General features: G+C 37.5%; 1 protein-coding gene across 4 annotated transcripts in view; it reads right to left on the reverse strand.

Moving 5' to 3' along the window:
* The window catches only part of FHAD1 (forkhead associated phosphopeptide binding domain 1), a 195,336-nt gene that overhangs the window by 53,650 nt on the left and 122,686 nt on the right, over window positions 1–19,000 (reverse strand). For all 4 annotated transcript variants that reach the window (XM_074218380.1, XM_074218378.1, XM_074218377.1 and 1 more), the window contains 5 exons: window positions 17,474–17,581; window positions 13,906–14,031; window positions 12,573–12,798; window positions 955–993; window positions 409–478 (listed from right to left, as the gene is read on the reverse strand). In XM_074218380.1, coding sequence (XP_074074481.1) covers window positions 409–478; window positions 955–993; window positions 12,573–12,798; window positions 13,906–14,031; window positions 17,474–17,581 — 569 coding nt within the window. The remainder of the gene's footprint in view (window positions 1–408; window positions 479–954; window positions 994–12,572; window positions 12,799–13,905; window positions 14,032–17,473; window positions 17,582–19,000) is intronic.

The following is a 19,000-nucleotide window of genomic DNA, read 5'->3' on the forward strand; positions in this document are numbered from 1 at the left end:
TATTAGAGTACTAGCTTCTCATGGGTGTGTATGTTTGTGTGTGTGTGTGTGTGTGTGTGTGTGTGTGTATGTGAGAGAGAGAGAGAGAGAGAGTGTGTGTGTGTGTGTGTGTGGGTGGACTAACTTATCTTTTTAATTTCATCTTTAGGTGCATTTTCTCCTCAAGGGAAGGATCTGTGTTTGACTTCTATTGCTATATTGGAATAGCATGCCTTGATGCTCTAGCACTAAGTGCTTAGATGTTTAATTGACTGGAATCCAAGAAAGGCCTGCTGAATGAAACATTTAGCAATCTGAAACTTGGCCTATTTCTCACAAGCTAGTAAACCTTCTCATGGACATTTGCATCCCAGAACTGGAATTGAGCTAACAAAGAAAAAAAGGTTAAATACTCCTAAGGGTACTTACAGTAGAGGGTCATGTGACTTTCCAGTGGCAAGAGTCTTTCGTAAAGGACCTTTCTGTAATTCCTTTTGAACTATTAAAGAGATTCACAAGGTTTTTAAACATCATAGTAAATAAAGGAATCAAATAGTTGGAAGAGGTCACCTAGGCAAACCCAGAGAAAAATCTAGACTCTCTAACATCTCTGATAATTGGCCATCCAACTTTTGCTTGACGATCTCTAATGACAGAGAAATGATTATGTCTTGATGCAGCCCAATTGTTTTTCTGGACAGCTCTCATTTGTAGCAAGTTTTTCCTCAATGTTGATCCCAAATATTTGCTTCTCTACAATTTTGGCCCAGTGTTCTCAGTTCTTCTCTTTGGGTCTAATCAGAACAAATCTAATACCTCATTCACATGAAAGCCCTTCAAATATTTGAGGACTGTCATCAGAGTGCCCTCTCCTCTCTCCCCACCCCCAAACCTTTTCTTTTCCAGGCTAAATTATCTTAATGTCTTTAACTCTTCCTCTTAAGATATAGTATCTAATCTCACCATTTCATTTACCTTTCTCTGAAGTATTCTTCCTCCAATAAGATGAGGTACCTAGAACCAATTATAAAACTCAAGATGTGGTATGACCAGGGAATAAAAGAGGGAGAATATTTTCTCCTTCTTCCTGAAAAATCATAGTACTATCACCCACATTCATATTGTAATACTATATTGTAATGTAGTACCATATTCATATTGTAATACCATATTGTAATTGCCATATTGTAAGGAAGCTGATCCTGCCCTGGCTCCAGATGGGCTATTTATGGGAGTGGTGGAAATAGGTTGTGAGGATCAGTAATGTAAAAAATTATGGACAAGTAGATAGGTCTTGAGGGTCAAATTCTACCAGGGTATAAATAATAGGTTAATATTTCCAAGCTAGGGCATGGTCACAGCAGGAGTGGAGAGACCAAGAACAGGTGTATGAAATGAATATCTATAAAACAGGAAGAATAGGTACTGGGGATGCAGGCAATAAATGCAGTGATCCTTGCCTTCAGAGAGCTATTCTATTGTAAAGAAACAATAAACAGAAAATGTGTGCAAAACAACAGAGGCATGTGTTAGCAACTGAGAGAATGGGGGTCTCATGAAGAAGGAAGCACTTGAACTGAAAGACTGAAAGAAAGTAGGAATTCTGTTTTAAAAAATAAACTTTTATTGATATTGTTAGCTATTTTTAAACAAAATTTCTCCCATTAACTCTCTCCCTTCTTTCTCATAAAGAGTTAGCTTATATAACAATATTTTAAAAGAAAAAAGAGAGACAGTAGCAAAACTGATTAAAGCATTGAAAAGTCTGAAAATATGTACAATGTCACAAACTGGGGAGCCCCCATCTCTGCAAAAGAATGGGAATGGAGATAGCTTCCCCACCTCCTGTTTGCTGTCCTTTGTAATTTTGCAATATCCACTTTTTGATGGTTTGGGGCTTATTCTTTCCATCTTCTTTGCTACAGTCCTTGCAGATAGTATTTTCTTTATACTGAATCAGGTAATGTTGATCTACCCAGGCTTCTCTGTAGTTATCATAGTTGTCATTTCTTATAGCACAAGATTAGCCATTCCCCAGATGATGGATATCTATTTTTTTTTTCAATTCTTTGCTATCACAAAAACAGGTGCTACAAATATTTTGGTATATATGGGATCTTTGTTCTTATCAATGACCTCCCTAGAGAATAAGCCTAGAAGAAGAATTTCTGGGACAAGGGATATGGACATTTTTTATAAAATAAGAATTCTTTCTTGAGTAATTTATATCTTTGAGTTTACCAAAAACTGGATTATTCAGTTCCATTGTTTCTGATTTTCTGGTGTCCAGTTTCTTCCATTGATCTATTTCTCTGGTTTTTAACTAGTATGAAATGATTTTGATGACTATTGCTTTATAATCTAGTTTGAGATATAGAAAACTATTCCCTCTTTAATCCTACCCTGTTTCCTCATGTCCTTTAATATTCTAAATCTTTTATTTCTCTAGTTGAATTTTTAAATTGTTATTTTTAGAGCACGGGATATAAGAGTACTGGATCTGGAATCAGGAAGGTTTGAATTCAAATCCAGCCTCAGACCTTTGCTATTTGCCTTGGACATGTTATTTATTTATTTGTTTGTTTGTTTGTTTATTTGTTTCTTTTTAGGTTTTTGCAAGGCAAATGGGGTTAAGTGACTTACCCAAGGCCACACAGCTAGGTAATTACTAAGTGTCTGAGACTGGATTTGAACTCAGGTACTCCTGACTCCAGGGCCAGTGCTCTATCCACTGCACCACCTAGCTGCCCCTGGACATGTTATTTTAATCCCTTTTGCCTCAATTTTTTCATCTGTAAAATGACCATGTAAGAAAATGGCAAATTATTCCAGTATTTTTGCAAAGAACCTCCCCTTACCCCAAAGGGGTTACAAACAATTGGACATGACTGAAAATAAAACTAAATGAAAATTATTCTATTGTGTTCTATAAACTGTTCCTTTGAAAGTTTTATTTGTGTAGCATTAAAACTGTTAATTAACTTTGATGATGTCGTCAATCTTATTACATTGACACAGTCCAGCCATGAACAATTCTCCAACTATTTAAATTATGATTATTTCTTTTGGGAGCATTCTATAATTTAATCTGGACAAGTGTGTTCTATGTGTTTTGGTAAACTGATCCAGAAGGTAGAGATTTAAAGAGATGGAGCTTACAGGGTCCTAGATCCTGGTCAGGAACTCAGAAGTCATATGTGTCAACTCCTCTCATTTTACAGATGCTCAGGGAGGTTTAATCACTGTGCCCAAGGTTATAAAGAGGTAACTAACTAGCTAGATAAATAGCTATTTAGATAGATAATATAGCATTTATTATGTTCTCAATCTGTTCTAGGCACTATTTGCCCATACTGAGATGAAATATCCAGTTAGTAATGTCCAGTAGGTAAGTTGTCTTGAGATTGAATTTCAGAGAAGAGAATTGGGCTGATTACATATGTAATGACAGGCTGACCAATGAGGCCAGCCCTTATGAGCGTGCATAGAATGCTTGACTGATGCAATCCCCATGTGGATTTTGGAATGTGTGTTGACATTCTGTCACTGGTTCCAATCTGCAAACTATATAGTGAAAAGGAATGTCTCTGAGTGGCTTCCTAGCTGGAACTTGGGGTATATTCAAAAGGGATTAATGGACCAGAATCTCTTTCTTCTTTTGCTCTGGTATAATTTCTGCCTGGAAATGTTCTGCTGAAAGAAAAGAGTCAATGCTGGAAGGGGGAAGGCAATGGGTCCTCCCAATCTGAGGCTGACATGGAGACTTTAGAGTTTTTCTTTTGTTTTAGATGAAGGAGGTGGGAGGGAGAGGTCTGGGAATGAATCTCAGTGAAAACCCAGACAGTTCAGCATTAATGGTCTGAGGAATAAGAAACATCTTTTGGGACACAGTCCATTAATAGCTAGGATAGGGAATTCACCAATATCAATGCCTACATTTGGACCTAAATATTTTGGAGTGAGGCTGGAGTGGGGTGGGGTGGGGGAGGGGAAGGCACAAGGCAAAAAGGAGGGAGAGGGAAGTTGGTGAAGAACTATTTAAAAACTGTTAAGTCTGATCTTAATCTTTCTAGAGACTGAGTTGTGTGGGAAAGAATGTGTTCCCCAGGAACTGGGGGAAAATAGTTACTCCTGCTATTGCTTTATCTTCTAAAGAAATATCATTTGATAGGGGCGGCTAGGTGACGCAGTGGATAGAGCACCGGCCCTGGAGTCAGGAGTACCTGAGTTCAAATCCGACCTCAGACACTTAATAATTACCTAGCTGTGCGGCCTTGGGCAAGCCACTTTACCCTGTTTGCCTTGCAAAAATCTAAAAAAAAGAAAAAATATCATTTTATAAAATCTAATCAATGAAATTGATTAAATAGAGCTAGAATGTTGGTCATCAGTAGTTAACAGTGGATGGAAGATATCAGAATGGGAACTCTTCACTAGTTTTAGAGAATGTCTCCTCAACCTCTCAAGGATATCCCTAGAACTCAGAAAGTGGAGATACTGTAACCAGTCAAACCCAGGGAAGAGTAAGGCTAGAGCCAATTATTATTATTATTATTATTTTTTAGGTTTTTTTTTTTTCTTGCAAGGCAATGGGGTTAAGTGGCTTGCCCAAGGCCACACAGCTAGGTAATTATTAAGTGTCTGAGACAGATTTGAACCCAGGTACTCCTGACTCCAGGGCCGGTGCTCTATCTACTGCGCCACCTAGCTGCCCCGCCAATTATTATTATTAATAATAGATCTGGCAATCATCCACTTTGAGATAATAATCAAACCCATGGGAACTGACAAGATCAGGAAGAGAATATGGAAAGAGAAGAATTGCCACCTAGGACAGATCCCCAGGTAGATGCAGTTAAGGAGTGGAACTTGGGCAATCATCCAGCAAAGAAGATGGGACAGGTAAGAGAAGAAACAAGAGAGAGAAAAGTCAAAAAAATCCATAGAGAAGAGAATGTCCAAATTTAGAAGATGCTTGACAGCCTCCAATGCTTCAGGAAAGTAGATTAGGATGAGGACTGAGAAGACCATTCAATGTGATGATTAAGAAATCAGTGGTCATTCAAGAGAGAGTGGTTTTAATTGTCTACCAATGTTTAAATTGAGAGGATGGAGAAATTACCAAAATGATAGGAAATGGAGGTAATGAATTGCTGAGGCATCACATATAGAAACACTTTGCAAATCTAAAGCACCATATAATTGTTAGCTATCTTTTTTATTTTCTAGGAGTTTGGCTGTGACAGGGTGGAGGGAGATAAGATAAATAGCTGGAGGGAATGGTAGGGGTAAATAAAAGTTGTGGTTTATGTTTTTATTTTAAGGATGGAGAAACCTGGATATGAAGACCCTGGGTATGTTTTCAGGCAACAGAGAAGGCAATCAATTAATCAATTAAATGTTTATCATGTGCCTATTACACTCCTGGAACTTGGGTTACAATACTGTAGAATGAATGAAAGTCTCTATTCATAAGGAGTTTACATTCTAATGAGAGAAACAAGTATGAAGAATGAATATTTTAATGTTTTCCCGCTTTTTTACTTCCTCATCCAGAAATCAGACATTTTTCTCATAAACCTACCCAGCCAGGATGGCTGAGATCTAATCAAAGAAAGTCAAAGAAATTCTGAATTTGAGTTAATGGGTGCATTCCTGCTCATTGTGTTAGGTCAGACAGGACTGAGAAAATGTGGATCTTCCCTTTTGTCATGTGATGTGAACATTGCTAAGTTTCTTTGAAGCTAGGCATAGATCCACATCCCACAGCCTATATGGTCAAAATGGGTACAGGATTTAGACATAAAGGGTGATACAAAGATCAATTAAGAGAACAAGAAAATACTCAATCTGTCAGATCTATGGAGAGGGGATAAATTTATGTTCAAACAAGAAATAGAGAACATTATACATTAAAAAAATGCATGATTTGATGATATTAAATTTAAAAGTTTTTGTACTAATAGAATCAATGCAGTTAACCTAGTGTTTAAGTAAAAAGGACTCATTTCTAAAATACTTAGAAAACTGAATAAAATTTATAAGATTACAAGTCATTCCTCAACTGATAAATGGAAAAGTCTCTTTGACCAAGATTTGGGAGAGCCAAATCATTTCCCAAGACCTCATTGTTATATAGTCCACCCTCTCATTATAATATTAATCCCCCCCAATTGATAACCAATCAGAGTTGATTACCACTCTTGGGAACTTCTGTTCTTCCAAGGGCACATAAACTTTGAGCCCACCGCCATGAGGGTTCTTTGGTCTAAAAAGAGATGGTTCAATAACCATCCTTTTATTAATAAACATGTTTGTATGATTAATGGTGAAACTATGTCTCTCAAAACTTTTAAATTTCACAAAATACATATAAAAATATATACAGCAGAAACATGAAGTTAACAACAATGTATTTAGAGTAGTTAAATACAAGATAGCTTGGTAAGAAGGGCGCTGGTAATTGGGAGATCAGGAGGGGCTTCATGCCAAAGATGGGACTTGAGGAAGAATTGACTCTGTGAGGCAGAGATAAGGAAGGAAGGAATTCCAGGCAAGGGCTAAGTGAATGGTAGGTGAAAGGTAAGGAGACAGGAGGAGGAGCTTTGTATGTGAAGAACATAGCTTAGACCATTTGTCTAGATTACAGAAGGTAGGGAGATGGGTAATATACATAAGTTTAGATCGTATTAAAGCTAAGCAGAGGAACTTATGTTTTGTACTAGAGGCAACAGGAAACCATTAGAATTGACTGACTAGTGCTGTTGCATGATCAGTTCTTAATTTAAGGACAATGACTTTGCCAGCAGTATGAGGATGAAATGTCATAGAAAGAGATGGGATGTTGAGAGGAATTACGAGGCTATAGCTAATGTGTGTAATGAGAGAGCTAATGTATAAGAGATGATGAGGGCCTAAATTAAAGTGGTAGAGAAGGGACTGAATGTGAGAGATGTTGTAAAGGTAGAAAAAGCAAGATTTGGCAATTAATATAGATAATAGGGAGAAGGCAAGTGAGAAGTTCCACAATTTAGAATTTGGGAGATTGAAAGGATGGTGGAGCCTTTGACATAAAAACATGTGCAACATCTAAGAACAAACAAAAAAAGGAGTGGGTTTTATAGGGGAAAAAATAATGAGTTTAGTTTTGGAGTTACTGAGCTTAAGATGTCTTTGGGAAAGAATTAGGAACTCAAGATTTTGGAAGTGAATGTTGAAACTTGTTTTTTCATATAACTGGGGGAAAATAAAATATAATGTAAAGGTAAGATGTTCTGAGACGTCCAGTTTGAAACGACCATTTCATCCCAAATGACCATTTAGTAACATGGAACCGAAGCCCAAGGTAGAAACCAAACCAAAAAAACACAGAAACTGAATGAACACCATGTTCAACTTTTTATATGTTAAACACAAATGTACATGTACAATGTTTACTAGACTTGGCCATTGAGAGGAAGGTTTGGGAAGGAATAGTGGAAGAAAATTGTAAAACTTATAAATTTGCAAGTGGAGGAATGTTGAAAAAGTTTCATAACATGCAATTGGAAGAATAATAAAATATCAATAAAAAAAAGAGAAAAGCCATGTGGGGACATGAAGAGTCAGACATAACTGAAATAACTCAATAAAATAACTCAACTAGAAATATTTCAACAAAATAACTCAACTAGTAATATTTCATTTGATCCTTCCAACAACGCTGGGATGTGGGGGTTATTATTATTCATATTTTAAAGATGAGGAAAGTGAGGAAACTTAGAGACTTGCTCAGGATTGAACAGCCAAGTAAGACATGAGACAGGATTTGAACTCAAGTCTTCCTGATTCCAAGCATAGTGCTCTCTCTACTATATCCCCAGTTTAAAAAGGGACCAGGGAGATCCAGTCCTTTCATTTTACAGATGTGGAAACTGAAATCTTGGGAGGTTGGATGGCTTGTCCAAAGTCACACACAATCATAAAAGTCAAAGGTGAAATTTGAACCTAGTTCCACTGATTTCAAGGTCACTGTTTTTACATCTCTATTTCATATGCTTTTTCTAGTAGTAGAATTAAAAATGGGAGTAATCCATATTTGGTGTTTGATGAAGCATGGGAAGCAAAGGGAAAGAGGATTTAGGAAGGAATTCAAGAAAAGAAGACAGTGTCACATTAAACTGCTAAGCACTTAGGCAAGATTGGGAAGGAACAAAAGGGAAACCAGAGTAGTGAGGAAGGTCCAAAGATCAAGTGCCTCTAGGACTGAGACACAGGGAGAGATGGCAGGATAGCCAGATTATGGCCAAATGAAAGAACTGTAGGGTTCTTGATGGTAGTGTTCTTGAACACCTATGGGTGATATTAAGCACAATATTATTTTTATTAATAGTAATAATAATGCATTAAGGTTTGCCAAGAGCTTTGCAAATATTACCTCATTATTATCTCAATTTGTCCTTATAGTGTTATAAGGACAAAATGAGATAATTATCTTCATTGTCCAGATGAGGAAACTGAGGCAGGTAGAGGTTGTCCACTTTAAGTGACTTGTCCAGGGCCATGAAGCTAGAGTGTGACTATGTCAATGTGTGTGGTTGGAGTGAAAAGAAAAGGTGAGGACACTGGTGACCTTGGAAGTCAATGTTTGAGGGATAGAAACCTGGATATTGAAATATCAAGTTCAAGGACAGAGACTGGAGTAGAGGAGAAGCCAAGGAATGAGCTGCCAAACTCTTTGAGAAAGATATCACTTGTTCTGCAGCTAGGTGGAACAGTGGATAGAGTCCTGAATGTAAAGTCAGGAAGAGTTCAAATTATGCCTCCCTAGTTGTGAGTCTAGGCAAATCCATCTCAATTGATTCATCTGCAAAATGAGAATTTTAGTCATTACCATTATGGGATCAGTGGGATAATATAAGTAATTTTCAAATCTTAAAGAGTTCACAAATGGTTGCTGATGATATACTCTCATTAATGCTTTATCACTACAGTGGTAGCAATAAATTCTGTATTAAGTCCTATTTAGTAAAAAACAGATTATTGGCAAAATGAGGGGTCTAATTCCAGAATTCTGACATCTAGATTCCGCTCCCAACTATATATATATATATATATATATAGTTATCTATGCCTTCAGACAAGACTAGAATGACTTTCATGAATACTGGGCACATTTGATGTTCTCCAAATCTGAGATTATTTCCTTGTTTTTATTTATTTGCATTATTTTTAAATAATAAAAATCATTTATTTACTTATTTACATCATAGAAATTTCTGAATGTATTCCACCTATTCAGTGAGTTCTCTCTTATAACAAAGAAAAACAGTTAAGGAAAGCCAACACAGTGATCACATCAATGTATGCAGCACACCCTACTCATAGTTCCCCTACCTCAATCCCAAAAGGTGAGTGCTGTTTACAAATTTATCTCGTGACACCAATCTTGGTTAGTATTATAATTACTCTGGTTTTATTTCAGTGTTTTTTTTTTACATTATTATAGTTGTATATATTGTTCTTCTTATTCTGTTTACTTTATTCTGTAGTCATTTATATAAATCTTCCTGTATTTTTTATTAATGTTTTATGACCATCATATTTATATACCATAGTTTATTCAGTCATTCCCCAATCAATGTATGCCCACTTTGTTTTTTTGCTACCACAAAAAGTGCAGCTATGAATTTAACTTGAGGGGATAGGGGGAAATCTATCTTTGATCTCCTTGGGGTAAAGGATCAGTAGCTGGATCTCTTTGGGTCAAAGTATGTGAACGATTTAGTCACTTTTCTCATTTAATTCTAAATTAAAATTTTAGAATAATTGGACCAATTCATGGCTTTAACAACATGTCTGATATTGACTACTTTGGTCTTCTGTCATCTTTGCCCATGAGAGGCAAATGAGGTGATGCTTTAATTTTTGTTATTAATGATTTGAAGCAATCTTTTGATTTATTGCTTACAATTAGTTTGAAAAAGTTTTGTTCATATGCTTTGACCATTTATCTCTTGAGGGATGGTTCTTAATCTTACCTATTTGCATCTATTTATTAAATATTTAGATAGCAGACTTTTATATTCCCCTCAATGAACATTTTCCCTTCTTTCCTTGTTGCATTGATTTTGTTTATATAAAAAATTCTTTTATTTTCCTCATTTCTTTCTTTATAACATTGCATACTGTCAAAATTATTTAGTTTCTCTTACATGATTACCTCTAGACCTTCTTTGGTTAAGAATTCTTTTCTAAGTGATAGTTTCTTCTTTCTTCTTGACCTTTTTTTCAAGAGGGGATAAATCCACTGGTTTCTGAAAATGTATTTGCCATAATAACAAACAGTTGACAGCAGAGAAAAGTCACCATGCTCAGAGTGTTTGGCAGAAAAGGTAATTTCTCTTCATGTTATTGCCCCAAGCATCCAAAGTGCTCTTTCCTCCTGTGTCTATTCTCTGGGTCTCTGGCTTTGTACAAGAGACGTCTTGAGTCATTAAGGACATTTTTCTTCTTAAGTTGTGGTGACAAAGAACTCCTAAGATTGTTGTGTCACTGGAACACAACTGGGATCACAAGAAAGGTCTCCTTCAGGGGAAAAAAACAGCACATTGTTTTTTTTTCTGATTGGTGAGCATGAAAGCAGCAGCACAACAATAATGACCATTTCTTTTTCTTTTTCTTTTTTTTTCTGCTATCCTTTTCATTGCCTATGTATTTCTCTCCTGGTCAAGACTTATTTCACTAATGAGTCCAGGATCTCTAACTGAAGATATCACCCTATTTCTTCATTTCCTGGCCCAAGATTTCATCAGCTTTAGCAGAGTTTTCTAGATGCCTTCTCAGTTCTCATTCTTCTTAATCTTTCTGATGCTTTGGACACTGTCAACTAGTTCCTTTTCTGATATGCATCTTTGCACTCCATAATACCTTTGTCTCTTGGTTTTCTACTTAGCTTTATGACTGTTTCTTCTCATTTTTCTTTACTAAATCCCCTTCTAATTCTGTGATTTAAGCAAATTGTTTCCTCTTAGTTTCCTTATCTATGCAATGAGGGGGAATTGGAATCAATGACCTTTGAGGATCCTTCCAGCTCTAGGTCCATGAGCCAATGATTATCGTCTATTGCCCACATAATAAGTATGAGTGTCCTGGGTCCTTTTTAAAATAAACTTTTCTTGTTAATCCTCTCCTGCTCTCTCTCTCTTTCTTTAGTTCTCTGTCTCTGTCTTTCTGTCTCCTCTCTCTCTTTTTCTGTCTCTCTGTCTCTCTCTTTCTCTGTCTCTGTCTGTCTGTCTCTCATCTTGCTCCTGAACTATAGTCCTTCCTTACTAACTGCCTTCTGAATACCTCTAGCTTGATGTTCCCCAATCACTTCCAACTCAACATCTTCTCTCCAATCTTTCTCATTCTTCAAACTTACTCATCTTTCCTGAAGACCGAGACCTGTAACTAAGGGTAAAAATCTTGGGATCATCTTTGATTTGATTTTTCTTCCCCTTATTCTATTAACCCATCCCAAATGCAAACAATTTCCAATTCCTATTTATTCTATCTCACCAATCCTTCCTGCCTTGGTCTTATTTTTTTTTCTACTCCCAATGACCATCATCTTGATTCAGGTTTTCTTGACCTCTTACCTGGGCTATTTCAATGTTGTCCTATTCACTCTCCCTGCCTCCAGGTTCTCTCTTCCTCCAACTATTCTTTACATAGGGGCTGACAAGAATATTTTCTAATGCATGCATCTTGACTACTGAATTTACTGACTGAACATTTTAAAGATGTCCTGTTCATGATGTCAAGGAAACATATCAATGCTATATCCTGTCATTTAATACCCTCCATGGTCTGGTTCCATCTGCCAATCCAATCTTATTTCAATATCTTTCATTCTATGTCTATTCCTTGATTTGCCAGCTCTGAACAAAAGAAGCCATGAAGCAGTAGGGATATTTTCTTCTATTTTCCCTCTTCACAAACGCTATGATACAGTCATAGGGGACAACTTGCTGTCTGCCATCTCCCATTTCCAGACATTGGAGCAGATCATTTTCCTTGATTTCCAAAGGCTCCTTTCTTATCTTTATCTGCTGAAATCTTTCCTTGCCTTCAAGGCCCACTGAGGGTGCCCCCTCTGCCCTGAAGCCTTCTGGAATTCCAATCATCCTACAAATTTTTTGAATTTTCCTAGAGTACTTTGCCTAGATCTTTTTTCAGTAGCTCTCCACTCCGCCATCCCTAACGTCCAATAACGTTCTACTTTAGTTTCTGCTTCTCTATGCACATGAATCAGCAGAGCAGAGGTTCCTTGAGAGCAAGGACTGTTTGACTTTTCATTTTTGTTCAGTAGTAATAATAGCTAGCATTTATATAGTACCTACTCTGTGGCAGGCACTCTGCTAAGCACTTTGTTTTATTTGTTTATTTTTGAAGACTACTGAGTAACCCCAAGTGATGTGCCCAGGATTACACAATTAGAAAGTGTCTGAAGTCAAATTTGAACTCAGATCTTCCTGTCTCCAAGTCAGGCATTCTATCCATTGAACCATCCACTGTCTGGATGAATAGTAGGTACCTCAGAAAGTCCTGCCCAGTTGAAGGGACTGTCTTACCTGGTATATTTTCCTTGAGGCTCACAATTTTCTGTTCGATGTCCTTGTTTTGCTGGGTCACCTGCTGTAGCCTCTCCTCCAGAGCTACAATGGTCTGTGAATGCTGCTTGACTTGTTCCTTGTACTGGACAATCTCCATCTCCAGGATTCTCTTCTCCAGGTTTTTCTCCTCCTGCACTGCCTTGAGGGTGTCCTGATGCTTCAAAAGTTGTTCTCCCAAAAGAATCTAGGGAAAATGGGAAGAGGGAGGGTGGTCAGTGGAGAGTACCAAGCTTACAATTCCCATCTCCTTGTGCCTCAGGCTTCCCCTTTAAAAAATGAGGGTGTCAGAGAAGGCCCCTGACTTTCAACCTAACATCCCTCAACTGGTGGAAATCTGGAATCATTCATGGAGATGTGTAGGTCCTTCAATGTGGACTCTAGCTGGAATTTTTGTTTTATTTTGGTCAAGACTTATTTCACTAATGAGGTTGGCACAATGGATAGTATGATGGACCTAGAGCCTAGAAGACCTGAGTTTAAATCTAGCTTCAAATACTAAGTGTGTGACCCTCTATCTCATTTTCTTTATCTGTAAAATGGGCCTAAGAACAGTTCATACTTCCCAGGGTTGTTGTGAGGATCACATGAAATAATAATTATAAAAAAGCACTCAGCACATAGTAGGTATTTTATAAATATCAGTTATATTAAGTATTTTAACTGTTATTTAAACTCTCTGTCTCATTTTCCTCATTTGTAAAATAAGGATGACAGCAACACCTTCTTTCCAGGGTTGTGGTAAGGATCAAATGAGGCAATATTCATAAAATGCTTTGCATTTTCCTACATGGAAGTGGGTTGTTAAAAGGATCATTATTGATGATGAAAATGATGATGAAGATGATGAAGATGAAGATAATGATGATGGGAATTGTCTATGTGCTAGAATAGACTGGTAACATCTGTAACAATTTTTTAGCAAGTTGATTGTGGGCATTCTCAGTATTAATATGAAAATAGCTTTGATCTTGCTGCTCTCTTGAAGGGGTCTCTGGGACTCATTACAGACTCCAGACTGCATTTTGAGAACTGATGTCCTATACCAATTAAATCACTGGTCCCGAATGAATAGATAAAAAAGAAAAACAACCATGTAAAATCATTCATTTTTGGAGTCAGGAGTGGGATGTCATTTGCTAAGAAAGATAAGAAGTGGAGAATCACTGACTGGAAAAAGAGCATTTTGAAGACCCAGGCAAGGAGATCAAGCAAGCTTGAACAGAGAGGTAGGAGGAGAACTGGGACAGCATTGAGGAAGTATTTCTGCAGCCAGGGCGTAATGAAAACTCACCTGTTTCTTTCTGGCTTCACTGAGTTCCTCCAGGGCTTTGTTCAAACTCAGAGTGAGGGACTCTTTATCTTTTTGGTCCTTGGTATTTGTCTGCTGACTTTCTTCTTGGGATTTAGATTCCATTTCCTAGAGGAGACAATAAGCATCAAATAAACACTAGACCTAATACATTTGATTTTTTTTTCCTATTCTGTAGAGGTGTTGTTGAGAGCTCTGTTCTGTTTTTATATAGATAGTTCAGTTCCAAATATGGCAGTGGGTCATACAAAGTCTGAGAATGGGGAGAAGAAATGTTGTTTTCAGTTAATTAAAAAAATAATAATAGTGGGAAAATCATTTAACTCCATGGCCACTCAAAGGAAAAAGACTGAACCATTCAGGCAAGAAAAACCAAATGGAAGGGGGGGGCAGCTAGATGGGGCACTGGTCCTGGAGTCAAGAGGACTGAGTTCAAATTCAGCCTCAGACACTTAATAATTACTTAGCTGTGTGACCTTGGGCAAGTAGCTTAACCCCATTGCCTTGCAAAAAGAAAAAAGAAAAAGAAAAACCAGGTGGAAAAGGAATGCTCGTTGTCCAGATACAAGATGACAAACATTTGGTGCAATACTCCTTAGTGTGAACTTAACCAGATTAAAATGGAATTGGAAAATATTTGACAGAATGAATAAAGATGAAATAAAAACATAACTTTCCATTTAAAAACTAAGTCACTATGTGGATAGCGGAGGTCCTTATGTATAATTTAGTAGTTCCTTTTTTGTTTGAGTTTGACACTACTGGCCCAGATTAGAATGTGTAGTTGAATAGGGAATCCTCTGAGTTAAGTGAACAGTAAAACATATCAAGCAAGTTCTCCAGATGTAAAATAAACAAGGTCTGGATTTAAAAGGTAGGAGCATAGTTTTTGGGAAGCTGGGCAGTATTTCCAACATCCCCAAATTGTTCCTTGCAGAAAATGACCATCTTTTCTATGCCTGTCTTCTTCCAGACTGCTTTATGGTTGAGAATCTTGGAATACCAAGATTTTTTACCTATGACCCATAGGACCACAGAAGGATACATAGTGAGCTTAAAGAAGTTGAAGAATATTAGGAATGTTGAGTGGCATGTGAAAGAATGCCATAGCCAAACTGTAATGAATGTTAGGTGCGCTGAAAGATCAAAGTTATTTGCTACTCTTCATGGGGCATCCCAAGAGGACCTGAGTTCAAATGCCACCACAAGCACTGACTAGCTGTATGACTCTGGGTAGTCACTTAACCCTGTTTGCCTCAGTTTCCTCATCTGTAAAATGAACTGGAGAAGGAAATGGCAAATCACTCTAGTATTTCTGCCAAGAAAATCCCAAATGGGGTCATGAAGAGTCAGGCATGAAAATGACTAAACAAATAAAATGTTTTACTGTATTTCTATTTATTTTTAATATTTCCCAATTATATTTTAAACTGATTCAGGGTACACTTAGGAATGTTGAGATCTACCACCCCCTGTTTGACACAAATGTAATCAAACACCTGGGAGTTGCCTGAACAATCTAAGAAAGTAGTGACTTGCCTAAGGTCACACAGCCAGTACTTGAATCCAGCTCTTCCCAGCTCTGAGTTCTAGTCTATCCACTTTGCCAAGCTGCCTCTGGGTTATCTTGTCCCTTTTTGAGATTGTGGGTCAGAGTATGTCTGTGATGAACTGTAAGCCATTAGAAGGTAGAAATAGTTTGTCCTTTCCTCTTGTCCTGTCCCCTTGATATACCTGGGAAAATTCCAAAGGAACTTTCTATGTTCCAAGGACCCTATCAGCATTGAAATTCATGTTCTAAGGCCCTTCCCAGCTCCAACATTCCTTTCATGTTCTAAGGGATCTCCCAGTTCTTTTTCTATTCTAAGGGGCCTTCCCAGTGCTGACATTCTGTGTTCTAAAATCTTTCCCAGCTCTGACATTCTCTATTGTAAGGGCTCTCCCAGTTCTAACATTCTGTGCTCCAAGGTCCCTCCCAGTTCTAACCAATGCTTTTTTGTTGGAGGGGGGAAGGTTGCTGAAGTTGATGATGCTGGTGGGTGATTTGAAGAAATCTGAGAGAAATGACACAAAAATTACTGTCTTGCTTTTGCTGACCCTCGGTTACCTATTCTGCCTCTAACACCTATGAATGATTAATTACTGAAAAATTATAATTAATTAAGAATAATAATTGCTTAAGGCAGAGTACTAAAGAGGCCTTAGGATTGGGAGCTCTTGGGAGCTCAAGTTTTGCCCCTGACAGAACCCAAGTCAAACCTTTTAACTTCGTTTAACCTAAGTTATAAATTGGTAATGTTGATTATATTATATTATATTATATTATATTATATTATATTATATTATATTATATTATATTATTATATTAATTATATTATATTATATTTATTATATTATAGTATTGTATAGTATATTATATATTGATTATAAATTGAGGCATTTGGGTGACACAGTGGATAGCACACTGGACTTGGAGTCTGGATCCCCTGGATTCAAATCCTGCTCCAGAAACTTACCTATTGTGTGAATTTCAGTAAGTCACTACTTGGTTCAGATTCAGTTTCCTCAATTATAAAATGGGGAAAATTATTAGAGTACCTCCTAAGGTTTTTTTGTAAGAACAAGATGATGTGTGATGATGATGATGTTTGTCCTTTGTTCTTGAAGACCACCATGACCTCAGGGGAGGTGATGCCAACAAGGACATGTATTGGATTTGAGTGAGGGGGATGCTGTGCTAAGTCACCAGCCTCACTTTTTCCTCCAGAACCATCTGGGTCCAGGGGCCAGATACAAATCAGGATGACTAGAGATGACCCTGGATGAGAGGCAATCGGGGTTAAGTGACTTGCCCAAGGTCATATAGCTAAGTCAGAGCAGTCCAGGTGCTTTATTCACCCCATCACCTATCTGCTGATATGTGTAAAGCAAATCCTAAAATGCCACATGAAAATTAGCTGTTGTTATTATGTAAAATGTTTTATAAACTTTAAAATACTATATGAATGTAAGGTTTTATTATGTAATTATAATATAAATTTTAATCATAATAATAAAAACACAATAACTAATATGAGCCAGGCATTGTGCTATAGATAAGGAAACTGAGGCAGACAGTGATTTAAATGACTTGGCCGGTATCACACAGCCAGTCAGCATCTGAGATTAGATTTGAACTCAGGGCTTCCTGACTCCAGGTCCTCTGCTTTGGACATTATGGTGCCACCTAGCTGCTATAAAGGGCTATACAACTATATTAGTAATTACATCATCTACATTTTTAGAGGAAATTTCCTACTAGGCACTCTGCATCAGGGAAGCCTGGAAAAACAAACAAACCTGAGCCACAAATTGGCTTTGAAATTTGAAACTGCATTACCCTGACTCCTAGGTCAGTCCTCCATGTGCCAAGACATTTTTCATGTGTCCAAAGGATGGATTTTTGACCTCAGACAAAACCCAATGACCTGAAATTCCCTTGCTGAGGATGATTTCCTCAGGTGGGCTTCTGGCTGCTGGAGATATTGTCCTGGCTTTCTCAGGCTCATACCTTTTTTAGTTTCCTTAAATGGTTCTCCAGATCCTGGACTTTTTTCTTTTCTTCTTCTACAGCAGCTTTAGCTTGGATCTTTTCTTGGGTCAAACTGTTCTTCCAAACCTGAAAGTCAATCAGGAACTTTCATTGAGTATGAGTATATTCAGGGAAAAGGGGGCTAAGAACAATAGGGAGAAAGAAGTGAGTGAAGGTCATAACTGAGCTGGGAGGGCCCTTAGAACAGAAAATGTCAGAGCTGGGAAAGTCCTTGGAACACAAAATATCAGAGCTCGGATGACCCTTAGAACACAGTATGTCAGAGCTGGGAGGGGCATCAGAACCCAGAATGTTAAAACACAGAATATTATCTAGACTTTAGGCAATAGAATATTAGGATGCAAATGTGGGGAAGGGACCTTAGAATGTCAGAATTGGGAGAAACTTTGAAAAAAAATGAACAGTGAATCTGGAAGAGAACTTAGAACCTTAAGAATTCTAATGGATCTCAGAACATAGAACTCTACAACCCAGAATATTAGATTTTTTTTTGGCTAGGCAGTGGGGTTAAGTGACTTGCCCAAGATCACACAGCTAGGTAATTAAGTGTCTGAGGCTGGATTTGAACTCAGGTACTCCTGACTCCAGAGCCAGTGCTCTATCTACTGTGCCACCTAGCTGCCCCAACCCCTCTTTTGAATAAAGGGCAGCCAGGAAGATGTGGTGCCTAGCTCAGTCTCATACAGACAATGCTTCCTAAAGCACCATCACACTCATTCTTAGAAAGGGGAGCAAAGTCTCCCAGGCATCTGCCCAGTTTTGTTTATGAAAGAGAATGCCAGAAATATTTGTCTGAACCCTTCCTAATTAGAAAGGCAACTTGTCAGTGAATATATTTGGGTCCAGTTTCTTAATACAGTCATTGAAATATGGGAATTACCACAGTGAATACTAGGAAAGAAATGTGAACAGTGTACAGATGTGGGAGGCAGGTAGAAAGCAGGGAAAACTGGTTTCACTCACTCTCTGAAAGGGGTTGGAGGAAGTGAATCCAGGCCATCCTTACTTATTCTTGGCTTGTGTTTCTATAATTGGTTAATATGTGAGTTGTTTGGCTCTGAGAGCCATTTTTCCCCTCACTGAAACAATGCCATAAATTGTGGCTAGTTTCCCAGACCAGCTCATAAAAAGCCTATTGGACCTATTATGTGGTTGAGATACCGTATGCTGGGGTGAATAATAATCCTGTAGTTTTACTTATAATTGAACCAAAAAATACAATCAAGTTGAATAAAGGTAGCTTAAATCTGACCTGTTTCCCCTTGCTGAAGCTCACAGAAAAGGAGGTTTAGGAAAAAGGAGGAAGACAGAAAGTCTTGTAATATTTCTGATGGGGACTTTTGGGTATTTTTAAAGTCTTTTTTTAAGTGCTTATATCACTTAGAAGATTTAGAATTAGAAGTGTTCTTGTCCTTTATTGAAGAGAATCAAAACATCACTATTTAAGAATAGAATTAGGAGAGAGGTTAAGTGACTTGGCCAGAG

Source organism: Macrotis lagotis, chromosome 1 (genome assembly GCF_037893015.1).
Source record: "Macrotis lagotis isolate mMagLag1 chromosome 1, bilby.v1.9.chrom.fasta, whole genome shotgun sequence".
NCBI classification, from domain to species: domain Eukaryota; kingdom Metazoa; phylum Chordata; class Mammalia; order Peramelemorphia; family Peramelidae; genus Macrotis; species Macrotis lagotis.